Here is a 15,000-nt window from a genome sequence, read left to right on the forward strand (position 1 = left end):
CAAGCAGCAAGACTATTTTCAACTTCTATTACTTTTTGGTAAAAAAAAACCCCTCAATCATCGAGAACGGGTGAAAAAAGTGTGGCATCCTGTAGGTCTTAGGAAATGGTGTCCCTTCGGATGAACCATTCGAGCAAGGCTAACGTGACCTTTTGATTGACTGCTTTGAGTTCGTTTCTTATGCCTCAGAGACTGGAAAAGTATTGACTTAACCTTTTATCGTTGTGTTTTGTTTGTAACAACCTCCAATTGCTTTTTCTCAATGCAAATGTCAAAATAAACGATCTTTTTGACCCCACTGTTTGTGGATTAAAAGCCATTTTTAGTTATATTAACGGGAGTAAATTTTTACGGTTTTTCATTTTACTGGTGTTTTTTTTCTTCTGGAAATCATTTTTGCGGATCAAGTACTATCCGCAAAAATTAAACCCCGCGAAATAAAAGTGCTACAACGTAACTCCCGGCTTTTGTGATAACATTTGGTGCAAACGTGAGCCCCAAAAAAAATTTGACCTGTCTTAAAAAAATTAGACTGAAAAAAAGAGAAATTATGAAGCGGAAACAACATGTTCAGTCTTTCCTTAGTGTGTGGCATAAATGTACAGTACATGTGGGTAATCTTGAAAAAATTCGTCCCGACGTTTTTCAACATTATGACAAATCGCCTGTCATGTTTTCTAGAGAACAGCTGGAAAACAGACTTAGGGAGATGTCAACCAGAAATGAACCATTGGAGGCAGAGTTAGGAAAGGCTAATAATCAAATTCAGTTGTTGACAGGTACACACTCGAAACTCTTTTGTCAAATTTTGGAACGTGGGAGACTCTGAGCATCGAAATTTGATTCATTATTCTTGCAAATATCGAGGATCGAGTTGAGCGTCAACTTACATTTGACTGGTTCTGCACCTGTTAAAACCTGAGGTAGCAAGATTAGGCCTCGTAATCCCAAATATTTATGTCATCCTTTTTTCATTACTAGGTTCATCATTTGAAGAACTTCTGGGTTGTTTCTACAGACATTATAACAGTGGCGGATCACCAATTTATGAACCTTATGACATGGAAAAATTTTGAGACACCTATGCTCCACTCTATTTAATTGTATCTGCTCAACACGTGGACTCAGCAAGGAAAGACTAGAAATGCAACGCAAGTGACCTGTCGCTTTATTACACAACCTTTCATATTTCAGGTAAATAATTTTTTATACACTGTATACTGACATACCTCTCCTTTTCTTTCCTTTTTGATGTCAACTTTTTTTTTATTAAGACCCAATAGATAGAACTCTTTATAATTGACTTTCTTGCACTACATGTCAAAATAAAATTGTTCAAGTTTAATGAGAAAATGCACAATGCACACAATAAGATAAGCACTGTAACGCATTTATCTCAACGAAATGTTCTCTTAATGTGCTCCAAAGAATGGTTTATTTTATTATACTTCAGATCACAAAAGACTGCACATTTCCCAAAGCAGAGTGGACTGAATGCACAGTTACAGAGCTCTCAAGTGTTAAATGTTTCCAAAGAGTGAGATGCTTGCTGGAGATTGCGCCAAAGGTGCAAGTGTCCTGTTGTTCTTGTGCCGGAGGCGGCGAACAATTCTAGAGGGGGTTCGGGGCATGCTCCCCCAGAAAAGTTTGAAATTTGCACACGAACAGATTGAACATTGACCAAAGTTTAGTGCCAGTGAAGGAACGAATGTGGAATTCAAGAGCACTTCTGAAAGCTTAAAAGGTCGAGTTACCCACAAGAAAAGTGCCAATGCGTGAGAAATGCTCGTGTAGGTGTGAGAGTGTGAGATTTCATCGAAATGCGTGAGACTCACGCTCAGTGCGTGAGACTTGAGAGCTCTGCATGAAGTCAGTGCCAACACATCAGACACGATGTCGCTCAGAAAACTGTTGTTCATGGATTCCCTGTGGACAAGTCCCTTCAGGAAGAGGAGTTCCGAAGACAAATACAAGAATCATTTCCAGCCCTTAGAGACAACGACTTTGAATGTGTTAAATCTTGTTATGGTCAGCTAATTTCCCCCAAATTAGCTAAAGGTGTTCAATTCTCAGCTGCACGTGTTCTTGGCCTGGCTAGACAAGGAAGCATTTACGTTAGACCTCAAACTGATATTTCAGACAGTCTTGAAAGTGATATTGATGGTCCTCCTCAAAGTCCAGAATCACGTGATGTACCGGCTAACTCAAGGCCACGTGTGTCACTTGTCAAATTTGGGGAAATTGATGACAGTGACACACCAGATGATCCCTACCATTCAGCCGCTGGTCCATCTAACATGGTAACAGATCAACCAGAGAGTCTGAATCAGGTAATAGAAATGTTCCTCAATAAAAGCAGAAGTATTCTTCAAAGTGCTGTGGCTAACCATGGAGGTGTAGCTCAAGCTGCTCTCTCACTTTCTAGAGGTAATGATGAGGATGAAGATAAAATAAGATTCGTTGAAGGCAGTTTTGAAAAATCTAAAGGAAAAAACGAGTTCAGAAAAGGTGAAAGTTAAGGTTGATGAAGATTTCAGTATTAAATGATGCAATGGCTTGTTACAAAGCTGACACTTTTGATCCATGGAAAGCCTTACAAAAGCCCAGTGTACAATGCTGGTGTTGTAGCCTCAGGCATGCTGAAGTACATCGGAACAATCACGGTGCATCGTATTTTGCATGGCGGAGCGAGTTTCCCTGTGTTTAGTCCTCCCGTGTATCAGTATATAGCAACAGGCAATATTGACTCGGCTATGGAAATAATGCATTATGGAGATTGTTTAGACGAGATAAAAGCCTTCATTGACAAGGCCAGTGTTGTAAACAGGAAAACAATGTCAATCTTGGTGCTGGTGGTAATGAAGAAATGACCAAACAGTTAAAGGCAAAAATGTACTGAAATTGATGAAAGGATGCAGTAGTTCAGATATTCATGTTGGTCACGATATGAGCTTAGACGGTTCCCACTGCGGCAGCCAGCCTTCCATATAACATTTCGACTCTATCTATGCATCGTTTGTCTATAACAGACGGAAAAATACATTGTTCCGCCTCTGCAAGAAGGGCTTTCGTCCTTTGAAAAAACGAAAACAACGTACTCTCTGATCCTGCACGTTGCCCAGGGCAGCCATTGTTATACATTTTGATTGACCGAGGGAGGTCTGGAGTTGATATTTTGACTAAACCGGCGCGCGGTGCATCATACCATACGGTGTGAAGTTTAGCATGTTTATTTGACCTTTCGTGTAAGTACTTGAAAGTTTACCATGAACAGTCAGAACTTTTGAATTTTGTTTTACATTACGCATGTATATTTGAAGTTTGGCATGTAGAATTTTAAGTTTATCCAACATATTTGAAGTGAAGCATGTAATTAGAAAGTTGACAATAATGTCTATTATTGTATGACTAGCTCCGTGAGCGGGAAAGGGGAACCAAATCCCATGATGTGATTGGCTACCCGAGCGGGCATGATGGAGCTATAATACCCGTTTGGGATTTCTTGCTTGGTCCCGCAAGATCAAAGATCATTTTTTTTTTTTTTATTCCATATAATGATTCCTTTATTGACGTTCTCTTTGTTTTTTGCGTGTTTATGGACCGAGACGAAGTCGAGGTCCATAAACAGGCAAAAAAAAAAAAAAGAACTTGGCCAATATCCAGCCATCTTGACCGAACAAGCTTGGTCCATAACCCATATATACGGCTCGCCATACCTTTTTGCCACAAGCTTCAATCTAATCTTCACCTTTCGTTTCTCTTTTCACACCTTTTTCTGCTGAAGGTCAGCTTTAGCTCTGGCAGCTTTGATCCGTTCTACAGTCTTCTCTTCTTGCCGAGAGTCTCGGGAACGCGTGGTACCTTCTTATCTTTCTCTCCTTTTTCAGCCATTTTCTTCGATGAATGCAACCTAGAGGACTTTGACCACTCGGATGGCCTGGACCGAGGAAAACAGTAAAAACCATAACCCTAAACCCTAACAGTATGTGGTCCTTGGTCCGGACGAAAAAGACCTAAATGAGCATTTCCTACCTTAAGAGAACTGTAGTGATCTGAAATTTGTCCAGTAAGTTACCGTAACATTGCTTTAACTCGTGACAAACCCACAGCTTCTGAGCGTTGTCGAGAATCCTCCATCATAGAAAATGGCCGCTCTGTTCGAAGGGCCCTGAGGCCCCTTTCTCGGAAGTCCCGAAACTTAACGGGCCATTTTCGGGTGTCACGATTCTCTTTGTTTCTCAAGAACGGGGAGGATTTAAGTCATCAAACTTCACAGTTGTTTTTCTTTTTGTTACCTTTACAACATGTTAAGAGATCGACTTTCCAAAACAAGCGGTCGGCAATTTCACAAATGCCTTTTCGGGCCCGGTAAGTTATCGGGACTTTCGAGAAACGGGCCCCTGGTCCGGCCATCGGTTCCTTGGTCCGGCCACTCTGTAAGCGTACGCGAACTATGCGTAAAAAGAAAAGTTCCAAGTATCAGCTGATTTTAGTTCCTGTATATGTTTCATAGGTATTATTTAAACTTGCAAACTAAAACGAAACTTCTGAGTATAGAGCTCTAGTTCTGTTCTCTGAAGAAATTAAATTGCGCTTAATTTCAAGAGTCAAGCGAACTGCTTTTAAATGCAAAAAAAACTTACTTTACTTTAATGAACTTTTCGAGGCCCTTTTATGTTATTGTCCGGGACAGATACTGCTGTCAAGTGGCCGGACCAAGGACGTAGTACGCAAAAATTTACTTTAGAATACACTTATAACTTTGGTTGTAAAGTTTTTTGCAAGGCGAAACAACATTTCTTTTGTGCCATGAAGGAAATGTATCAGGAAAGCCTCGAGTCGAGGTTAAGAAGGCAAACAGATCAATAAATAGTCGCAAAGATTCATTTTTATTGAAGCCTCGTTTTTTTCCCGAAAATTAAGTCACCAAATAAAACCGGCCGGACCAAGGACCACATACTGTAATGTCTAATACGGCTCGCCATAAATTCTTACGGAAAAGGGTAGACAGAGGAATGATTTATTGGCCGTCATTTATGAATATGGTCTATACCAGAATGAATGTCGCCTCCAAGTGTAAAATGTAATCATGTAGGAATGATGTTTCTCAAGTTAACATGCCCTAATTTATTCGTTAATTTACTTGTTATTCACATCTTGCAACCATTATGCCTGTGTTACACAGCACTGTCATGCTCTCCTCTCTGGCCTCAATCTCCTCGTGATCTTGGGCTGGCACAAACTTTTCCCTCATTTTACTAGCAAAGTGCGTGAGGCCAGCCACTTCAGACGCATTCACTAAGGTCCTCACTGTACTTCCCCGCTTTTCTGAATATAGAGTCAAAAAAGCCTGTGTTGGACTCTGCTGGCTATTGAAAGCACGACATTCATCTGCTTGACCAAGCTTTTCGCCGAGTCTGCGCCAGTCCCCTAAAATCAGATGTAAGAGAGGACTGAAACATTTTCACTCAGTTCCTTCCGAAACTACCTCTCCATGACTATTCACCGTCATCACTGTATTGTACATTCAGTTACCACGCTACCTACGTCCTGTTAAATATAACCGCAATAAGCCACCAATCCAGTTAGGGATTTCAGTCCTAGGCCCAGAAGTCTTCTGTCTCTCAGTATTATGTCCGAGCTTTTTATCAGGAGGTTATAGGTTTTACTGCTCTTTGAAGAATTCAGATTTTATCTGAGTTTGTAAGCGCAGAAGTGTTGATCTGTCTAATTTGACCTTGATCCATAAGTTAATGTTCATGTTCATTTCCACAGTGACAGTTCAAATTTCAAATAAATTGAAATTTCATATATTCTAAATCTAAGTTTAACCCATTGACTCCTGGGAGTGAGACTAAACAGATTTTACTCTGTCTAACGACAGACGAGTCGAGTTTACTCTTCGATCGACTGGGGGACACCTAGGGTGCCTGAGGTGTCAATGGGTTAATATGTCCTGTCAAATAACTGCTAATCAGATTGAGCCTGATGACCACAAGGCCTCTCATTGGTCCATCACCGACAGCTGCAAGAGGAACAGCTCGTGCTAAATGCAAAGTCATGGGTTAGGCACGGAATGTGATGCCACTCAGTGCCTTTTTTTCCCACAAAATCTAGGAAATGGATAACACTGAGCTGTTGGGCTGCATTCCATCACATATCAGCACTTCTCGCATTCTCATAATTTCAGTGTTTCAAAAGTTAGTTGGAGCCCCCAATTTTGATGGATGGTTGTAGCCATCGGACGACTCTTCGGAGATGCTATTCAAGTCAAAGCAACTGACAACTTAAGACCCCCCTACCCCTTTTTGCATCTTTCAGTTGAGATTTTATTTTAACTTAATAAAACATTTCCTTTGTTTTTTCCTTAGACAAATTTCAAAGAATTAAATATGAAGATTTCTATTTTTCCTTACCAAAACTGCCTATGAGGGCTAAGAGGGTTTGGATTGGTTGATCCAAACCTGCTGGGGAGAAAAACGAAGCAATGAACGTTATTATTGTACCGGCTTAGATGATTACAGTCTCTGAAGACATGCCTAGTTTTGTTTCAAAGTGCTGTGAAACTTTAACCAAAATTACGTTGGTCAATAAACAGACGTGGACGATCAAACAGCCAATCAAAAAGCAAAGAAACTACATGCAGCCCACGCGGCATGGGAAAACGCGTTAAAAAAGTCAGAATCAATGCTTTTGACTCCTGTTGGATAGTGAGCATGTTGCTAACGAGAACGTTGTCTAGAAACATTAAGTGGATTTCGATCTTGTCTCACTACAGGATGAAACAGCTGTCCATGGCCGCACAAGAATATGCATTGGTTATGAAAGAGAAACCTGTGTACAGCCGCCTGCTCTCCTAAAAAATCGGAGAGGAGCGGCGCTGTTGGCTATGAAAGAGTAATAGCCTGTATGAATTGGCCTCTAGTCAGTGTATGGAAATGCTTACAGAAAACGGCTTGAAATTTGAAACACGCCCTGGAAGTGTTCAAACCCATTTTTGGGGACATCAAGCACAACACAAGACTCCTGGTTGCCTTTAACCCTTTGACTCCTAGGAGTGATCAGCATGTAAATTCTCCTCACAATTTCAATGAAATGGGAGTCAGACTTGGTATTGAGAATGAGTGCTCATGCTTAACAGGTGTGATCTTGATATAACAACAAATTCTCATGACTACCTAACAAAGAAGCCTATGGTATCAGTTAGGAGAACGAACGTTTCAATCTTGGGAATGAAAGGGTTAAATTACTCTGCGAAGCAAAAACGTTTTTGGTCTCAGCGTAATAAGGTCTAAGAATTCCCACTTTCACCAATCTCTTGCACATTGGTAATTTAGGAAAAATCTCATGTCAGCTATTACCGGTATTAGTATGGGAATTCGTGCTTACCATGGGGTATCAGTGGCAATCGTTGCAGTATAGCGGCATCAGAGGGTCTCTGCCTGTATTTTACTGCGGTTAACACCACAATTGGCAGAACAAAAGAAATAAAACTAAAAGAAACAACAATCCAAATCCATGACTTTCTGTAAAAAGGCTCACCTTCTTGACGTTTTCCAGCCCCTGCCGCTTCATGTATGGGATCTTTATCTGTGTCATCAGTTGGTAATGTGGCTGTAGTATCATCTGTGCCATTGTAATCAGTTTCCTTCCAGAAGGTGGCTGAAAAACATGTTTTTCGATCTACTTTAGCATTAGTCAATCAATCGACTGTTAAGAAGGTGACGAAAACGACAAAAGCAACTTATACCGGTTACAGCTATCAGTAAGTATAACTTACTTGGATTCAAAATGTTCTCTGTGGTCAATGCCCGCTTACTGCAAACACGGTCGTGTTCCGTTTTGCAGCCTTTGGTTTCGACTTCATCCACGCGACAGAGCGGGGAGCATTCAACACAACCACCCCGTTCTCCTTGATTTTTGTTGAAGTAAAACCCTGCTTCACACCCATCGTACACAGTGATTGAAGAGACAGTGCAGTTCTTAATGACCTTAAAATTTCCTGGAAGGCAGTTTGAGTTTTGATCGCAGCTGCAATGAAATAATATGGAGGCCATACATTATAGAAACCACTATGTTCCTTCTTTTTAAAACTTATGCATTTGCTTTTGTTTTTCCAGAATAAGATTTAATGTTCAAATTAATGGCCATGCTCTAGCTTTAAGATGTAGATTGTCATATTAGCTGTCTCATTATCACCGTTTTGTCAACATTGGTGCATTTCAGATGCTTCTTTCCATCAGTCGGTGTTGACTTTTGCAGTGATTAAGTTGCTTCCCTTGGTGTGATGATTGTTGTCTTCGACAATAGAAGGGAGCTTAAGCACAAAGTGTTTTTGAGCCACAAATGGCACTGAATTGGAAGTAAGGTTTTTTTTACCTTTTAAGCTTGTTTTGATGTCATCACATCAACCTAAGTAAAAATGTTCTTTTCTGGTTTCCGTCCATGGTTCAAAAACATCACCTGTTTAATCAATCTTGGTAATAAAGCCTAACCATACCCTTGGCATGCCCCAATTCCTTTGGAATTTGAATAATCAAATCCAGGCCAACATGTGCATGAGCATGGCCTGCAAGCAGTGCCATTCCAGAAGTGAACCTCTGGACCGTTTGAATTTTGATTGCAGCTGCAATGAAATAATATAGAGGCCATACACCATAAAAACCACTACGTTCCTTCTTTTTAAACACATGCATTTGCTTTTGTTTTTCCAGAATGAGATTTAATTTTCAAATTAATGGCCATGTTCTAGCTTTAAGATGTAGATTGTCATTATTAGCTGTTTCATTATCACCATAAGATTGTTGAATTTCAGATGCTTCTTTCCATCGGTGGGGGTTGACTTTTCCATTGATCGTTTGAATGTAATGGCCGTGCAACAACCCGAGCCAAAGTCAAAAGAGAAAATGAAGAGGGTGGGGGAGAGGGAGGAGTAGGAGCAGGAAACCCACCCCTGAAATGATTACAGTGGATGGAACAAGCACAATGATCATCACAGCCTAACTAACCTAAGCAATTGGGAAGAAGCCTGAAAAAAAAGTCGTGACTTGACTCGGACCTATGTAAATTCTATGGCCATAAGTTTGAGACCTTTTTAAACTTCGATTTCGTGGCCATAACCAGAAAAAAATTATTTATTTACTTATTTATTTAACTTTGCCAGTCAAGCTGACAGAGCGCCACAACAGCTTGCGCCAATTACTGTGGCCCCTTCACAATATAAACTAATAATAATAATGATATTATTAATAATAAAATGCAAATACAATAATTACATATAAACTAAATTATGAGCTAGAAACAGCAAGTGATAGGCGCGGCAAGGCCTCTGGCAATGTTGCATGAGGGGCAGATGGAACGCCATGTCCATGGATTTTCCGGGTCAAAAAACGAAAGAGCCTGGTTATAATAAAGTTTAAGTTTGCACTTGAAAGCACTGAGATCAACTTTGTTGAGCCTAAGGTCCTCTGGTAGGGTATTCCAAACTCTAGTAATTCTACTGAGGTACGATCTTTGGAAAGTTAAAGTTTTACATTTCGTAGGTCGGAAAAGGAGAGCATTAGGATTGCTTGTTGACCGAGAGGGTACAAGTGGTTTAAGGAGAATATCCGGGTCTAATTCTATTAGCCCATTTAAAGCCTTAAAAAGGAAAACTAAGTCCAGGTATTCACGCCAGTAGCAGATGGGTAACAATGAGGTGCACACTAGGCGGTCTTGATAGGAATCTGGGCAAAAAAACGGCAGACGTAAGATGAATTTTGTCGTTCGTCTTTGTACTCGTTCCAACTTCCTCATTAACTCAATTGACTGTGGTGCCCATATCTGCGTCGCATAGCCTAGTGTAGGTCGCACAATCGATAGATATAGTGTTCGACGCGTGCGCTGGCTCTCCACCTCAGCAGCACTCAGGGGAGTCAGGGTGGCTTAGTGGTTATCTATCGGGCCTCCCACCACTGCGAGCCGGGGTTCAATTCTGGCGTCGGCCAGCATGTGGGCTGAGTTTCAGTCGATCTCAACCGGACTCGAGGGTTTTTCTCCGGGTACTCCGGTTTTCCTTCCTCATCAAAATCGACTCACAGCTTATTGACATCTAGCTGTGGTGCTGTGCTCCGACATCAAACATGGACTGTATAGCGGCAGCCAGAGGCGCCTTTGTATGCTTTCAGCCCGATGTCGTGAGCCGCGCCCTTCGCAATTCAGTCCTCGACTGCAAGTAAGGGTGATTAGCACTGGCAATATATTAATTTTACTCCTACGCAGAAACCCAATTAGCTTGTTAGCTTTGGAGCAGCAGTCGAAAACATGTTTCGACCAAGATAGGCACTTTGAATAGAGACTCCAAGGTCTTTCTCGATCTCTGTATTTTCCAGTTCCTTGGCCTTGATGGTGTAGGGAAACAGTATAGGATTCCTTTTCCTAGTTATTCTTTGACATTTACACTTCCTTTCGTTAAAGACCAGACCTGACTCCTCAGACCAGCGCTCAAGAGCGTGGAGATCTTCCTAAAAGCTCTCTGCGTCAGATGGATAATCAATGCGGCGATAGCGCTTGGTATCGTCAGCGAAGCTTGCGACGCGTGATAACATAACGTCCGGCAAGTCGTTTACATAGAGGAGAAATAAAACGGGCCCTAACAGGGAACCCTGAGGAACAGCAGGTGTAACAGGCCGCTGGGAAGACGTGGCATCAAGGACAGTGACTTGCATTTGAAGACAGTGGAGATACGCTTTGAACCAGTTTAACACATTACCAATGATATAAAACTGACGGAGTTTGGATGCCAAGATTAAGTGACTAACCGTGTCAAACGCGTTTGACATATCTAGATATATCACGTCAGTCTGCTTCCCTGAGTCTAGCTGGGAGCCAATGCAATCCAATACTTCGATCAGCTGGGTAACACACGATCGTCCCGTAGTAAAACCATGTTGTACGTGGCTTATAAGGCCCTTTAGGTGGTCGCGGACCTGGACAAGAATGCATCTCTTCAGCACTTTGGATACTATCGATAGAAGAGATATCGGTCGATAGTTTTCCACTTTCGCTTTGTCTCCCTTTTTGTATACAGGTATTATATTTGCTAACTTCCATTCTCCAGGTATAGATCACCTTGATGTACTGAGATATTAAAAAGCTGAGCCAAAGAGGGAGCAATTTGTTCAGCGGGTTCCTTCAGTAGACGCGCAGGGATCTCATCTGCCCCATTAGCTTTGTTGATGTTGAGCGCTTTCAAAGCAGTATGAACGTCCTGACAGCTGAAGTGGAAGTCATCCAAACAGGGACCAAATACTGTAGGTTGAATATTATCAGTACTCACATCGACACTAACCATTTCGCTAAACACAGAAGTGAAATGCAGATTGAACAGTTCTGCAATTTCATTCGGTGTGTCGGCGGCCATGGTTCCCTCGTCCGAGACGTCAGTATCAGAGGAGACCCCTAACTTCATATGCATTGGGACGCTAGCGGATTTGTTCTTTAATTTGAAGAGAGACCAGAAGCGCTTGGGGTTCTCCTGAACAATGTTATCAAGGGAGTTGAAGAAATTTGCGCGACTTTCACAAACCATTTGTTTCACATCCTTGCGGAGCTGTTTGGATTTCTTTTTCAGTGATTGGTTTGTTGGTGACTTTTTGAGCCTTCTACGAAGTGTCTCTTTCCTTCTGATGGTATGCACTATGTCGCCAGTTATCCACGGCGGTGAATTTTTACCTCTGATTTTCTTTTTAGGTACAAAATCTGCAAGTGCAGCCATAAATATGTCTTTCCATCGCAAACCAGTTGGTATTCACACAATTGTTGGGATCTAGCACGCCAGATAAGTTTATAGCCTCCAGTGCAGATCGCAAAGCTTTAAAATCCCCTTTCCTGTAGTCAAAAACCTCCCTGTCCAATCGCGGAGCCGCTTTTATTGATGTTTTGAACTGAAAAACTATTGTTCGATGATCGGTTTGTATACCGCTTTGTTTAGGGGTGAGAACCCAGCTGAGAACCGTGACCTCTTCTACCCGCTCGGGTTTACTCCTGATGACAAGATCGAGCACGTGCTTTCCTCTAGTTGGAAAGGTGTTAACTTTTGTCAAGAAATAATCACCTAACATTTCCATGAACCTAAGTTCATTAGCACCTGTAGTTAGCTCTGGCGTCTTCCAAAGGATTTTACGAAAGTTTAGGGCTTCGCATACTAATAGATTATCGTAACCCGAAACTATCTTCGATAAATAAATATCGAAGGAGTCCAGCCATTTTCTGTCCTGTCCGGTTCGCTCGGGCTGTAGGCACAACAAACTAACAATTTATGGTTCGAAGCAGTAATCAGTTCTACTGAGATGGCTTCCAAGTCTGAACGTAAGTTTTCGACTTCTCATGATGTAATAAACGAGTCCGATTTAACTGCTAACAAGACGAATCTCGACCCCAGAGCTCTTCTCTTGACCGAGGGAGAGAAGAGCTCTGGGGAACCCTGAAACAAAGTGTCCTCTTATTGGTTTTCGTGAAGAACAATCAAAAGCGTCTCTCATTGGTGCATTCATGTTAGCAAGAGGATTGAGCAGGCGCCGTAAGCTTCAAATAGCCAATTTTTGGCTATAAGAACCCTACAGCGCATGTTCTCCTACACAGAGTTTCCCAGAGCCTTGGGTCGATCCGAGGCTCTGGTGACGAGAATGCTAACAAGACCCCACCATCACGAGTCTCTCTGTCCCTCCTGTAGATGGTATAACCAGTCGGTAGAATTTCCTTGTCTTGAATATCTTTATTCAACCAGCCCTCTGTGACCCAGACCAAATCCGCGTTTTCAGAGTAAACGAGCTCATGAAATTTACGCATATTGCAGAACTGTTTACCGCTAGACGTTTTGTGGAGGCTCTTTATGCTCCAAGCATTGATGACAAGACAGTTCGCATAGCCAGCTCGTTTCCTGTCGGTGTGGGCGGACCCAGCCAAGATTAGGAGATACGTCACCAGCTATTAAGATCAGGACAGCCAGCAGGAAGCACTGAGCGAGTTGACAGGCTTTAGTGGAACGTAATGGCGGACTAGAAAGCGTTGCTTGACTAGCTTTTGTGTGGCGCGAAGATGTTGGTAACGCTGTTCCAACATGACATTTAGACAGAATTGTTGAGCTTGCGATGGAACTAAGTTCACTAGATCTTTTTGAAGGCAACAGACCACGTAATAGAAAACATGAAAGCTGAAAAATCAGTAATCTGTGCAGAGCACCTTTTAGCCGTGCCGTCGCCATATTCGCTAAATCTGTGAATTCGACTGAGGCAATGCCCAAGGTCAAATTCTCCTCATAGATATATACCGCATTCATAAATGGCGGCCAAGAAATTATTCTTCTGTCTTTGTGCTAATCATCCGCACTAGCTTCACTTTGGAACGGGGACAGCTATTCTTAGAGTTATTTTCATAGAGTTGTGTCGTAGAGTTAAAGTTAAGTTTCCAAAATCCTGAATTCAAGATTTTGGAAGCCAAGATTCATAAAAGCTAAACTTTTGTTTAGGCCTAATTAGGCCTAAGGTTAGCTTTTATGCATGTTTAGGATACTTTTTGTATTTCTAAATTCAGGATTTAGGCCTTCCAAAATCTTGAATTCAGGATTTTGGAAACTTAACTCTAACTCTACGACATAACTTTATGAAAATAACTATACTGCTAGTCAACATCCTTTGGAAGAGGAAATATTTTGAATTTTGTTAGTGCTAATGAGGCTAGTGAGAATTATTAGCATAAAGACAAAAGAATAATTTCTTAGCCGCCATTTATGAATATGGTCTGTTAAGGTTGTTTTTGAAGCCTACATTTAAAGACAGCACTGAGGATCCCGCCTTATTATAAAAATCACACAAAAAAATGTCTGAGGCAAGTGCCTTGGATTGCATCATACTGGATTTAAGTTGCTTCCCTTGTTGTGATGATCCTTGTCTTTGACAAAAGTTTAAGAGCCACAAATGGCACTGAACTGGAAGTGAAGTTTTTTCCTTTTTGGCTTGTTTTGACATCACTACATCAAGCTAAGTTAAATATATTATAGGCAACTAGTTAAAAAATCTGACAGAGACTACTGTCCTAACATGTGAAATGTTCACTTCTGGTTTCTGTCCATAGCTCAAAAACGTCGCCTGCTTAACGAATTTCCCTAATGAAGTCTAACCATACCTTAAGCAAGCCTCCATTTCTGTGGTGTTAAAGTAGTCAAATCCAGGACAACATGACTGGCACTTCGTGTCTCCACAAAGTCTCATAACGCGCTCTCCAGGGGGGCATACTGAGCACGGCAAGCAAGCTGTGTCATTCGAGAAGTGAACCTCTGGACAACGTTGATTGGCAGCCAACTGTAAAGTAAGAGATGCTAATTAAGGAGTGCTCAGGGTCATGTCATCACGTGGGGAGGGCAAAGGGGACATGGGTCTTGGGAATGGCATCAGAGTTGCATTACTTGAAAATTAAGATCGCATAACCAGCAGTAATGAAAGATTAGTGGCATGCATTCGATTCCTGTGTTTTGTCATTTGAAAGTAGTTGTGCCCTTTTCTAGTATTTGTTCGGTAATGAAAGTATCCCAGGATAAGTATTTGATTGTTATCATGTTGCCAATAATTTATTAAAGACATTTATGGAACACGTGTGTTGCAATGCAATATCAGTTTCTTGCTGGATAGCCAAACTGAGCGTGACGCTGAGCATGTACAGGTATTGACCCGTCCAACAGGACTTGACTTCCCTTGGGCTAGCCTCAACACTATCACATGAAATTGAGATTATTTGTGCCAGAACAAGATGGCGTCCAAACGCTGAAATTGTAAAATTGTATGGCATACGATCGATACCCGAGGGACTTCCCGCGGAACTGACACGATTAGAATGCGTTCTCCTAGAACGCAAATTATGCACAATGTGGTGTGTCATCAATGAATTAGAGAAATATTAAAGTTGACAGAAACTTAAAAATAGAAAGGCTGAAACAGTGCAAGTCGCTTCAGGGCTGTCAACCCG

The 15,000-nt window shown here is 41.5% G+C and overlaps 1 protein-coding gene across 7 annotated transcripts in view; it reads right to left on the minus strand.

Moving 5' to 3' along the window:
• The window catches only part of LOC137970718 (uncharacterized), a 39,072-nt gene that overhangs the window by 8,347 nt on the left and 15,725 nt on the right, over positions 1–15,000 (minus strand). For 2 of the 7 annotated variants that reach the window (XM_068817254.1, XM_068817253.1), the window contains exons 2-7: positions 14,164–14,339; positions 7,781–8,031; positions 7,543–7,662; positions 7,390–7,452; positions 6,417–6,467; positions 5,144–5,430 (exon numbers count right to left, since the gene is read on the minus strand). In XM_068817254.1, the coding sequence (XP_068673355.1) occupies positions 5,147–5,430; positions 6,417–6,467; positions 7,390–7,452; positions 7,543–7,662; positions 7,781–8,031; positions 14,164–14,339 (945 nt within the window). In that variant the 3' untranslated portion in view covers positions 5,144–5,146. The remainder of the gene's footprint in view (positions 1–5,143; positions 5,431–6,416; positions 6,468–7,389; positions 7,453–7,542; positions 7,663–7,780; positions 8,032–14,163; positions 14,340–15,000) is intronic. The other 5 variants (XM_068817257.1, XM_068817256.1, XM_068817259.1 and 2 more) reach the window with 5 other exon arrangements.

Source organism: Montipora foliosa, chromosome 9 (assembly GCF_036669935.1).
Source record: "Montipora foliosa isolate CH-2021 chromosome 9, ASM3666993v2, whole genome shotgun sequence".
Lineage (NCBI taxonomy): Eukaryota > Metazoa > Cnidaria > Anthozoa > Scleractinia > Acroporidae > Montipora > Montipora foliosa.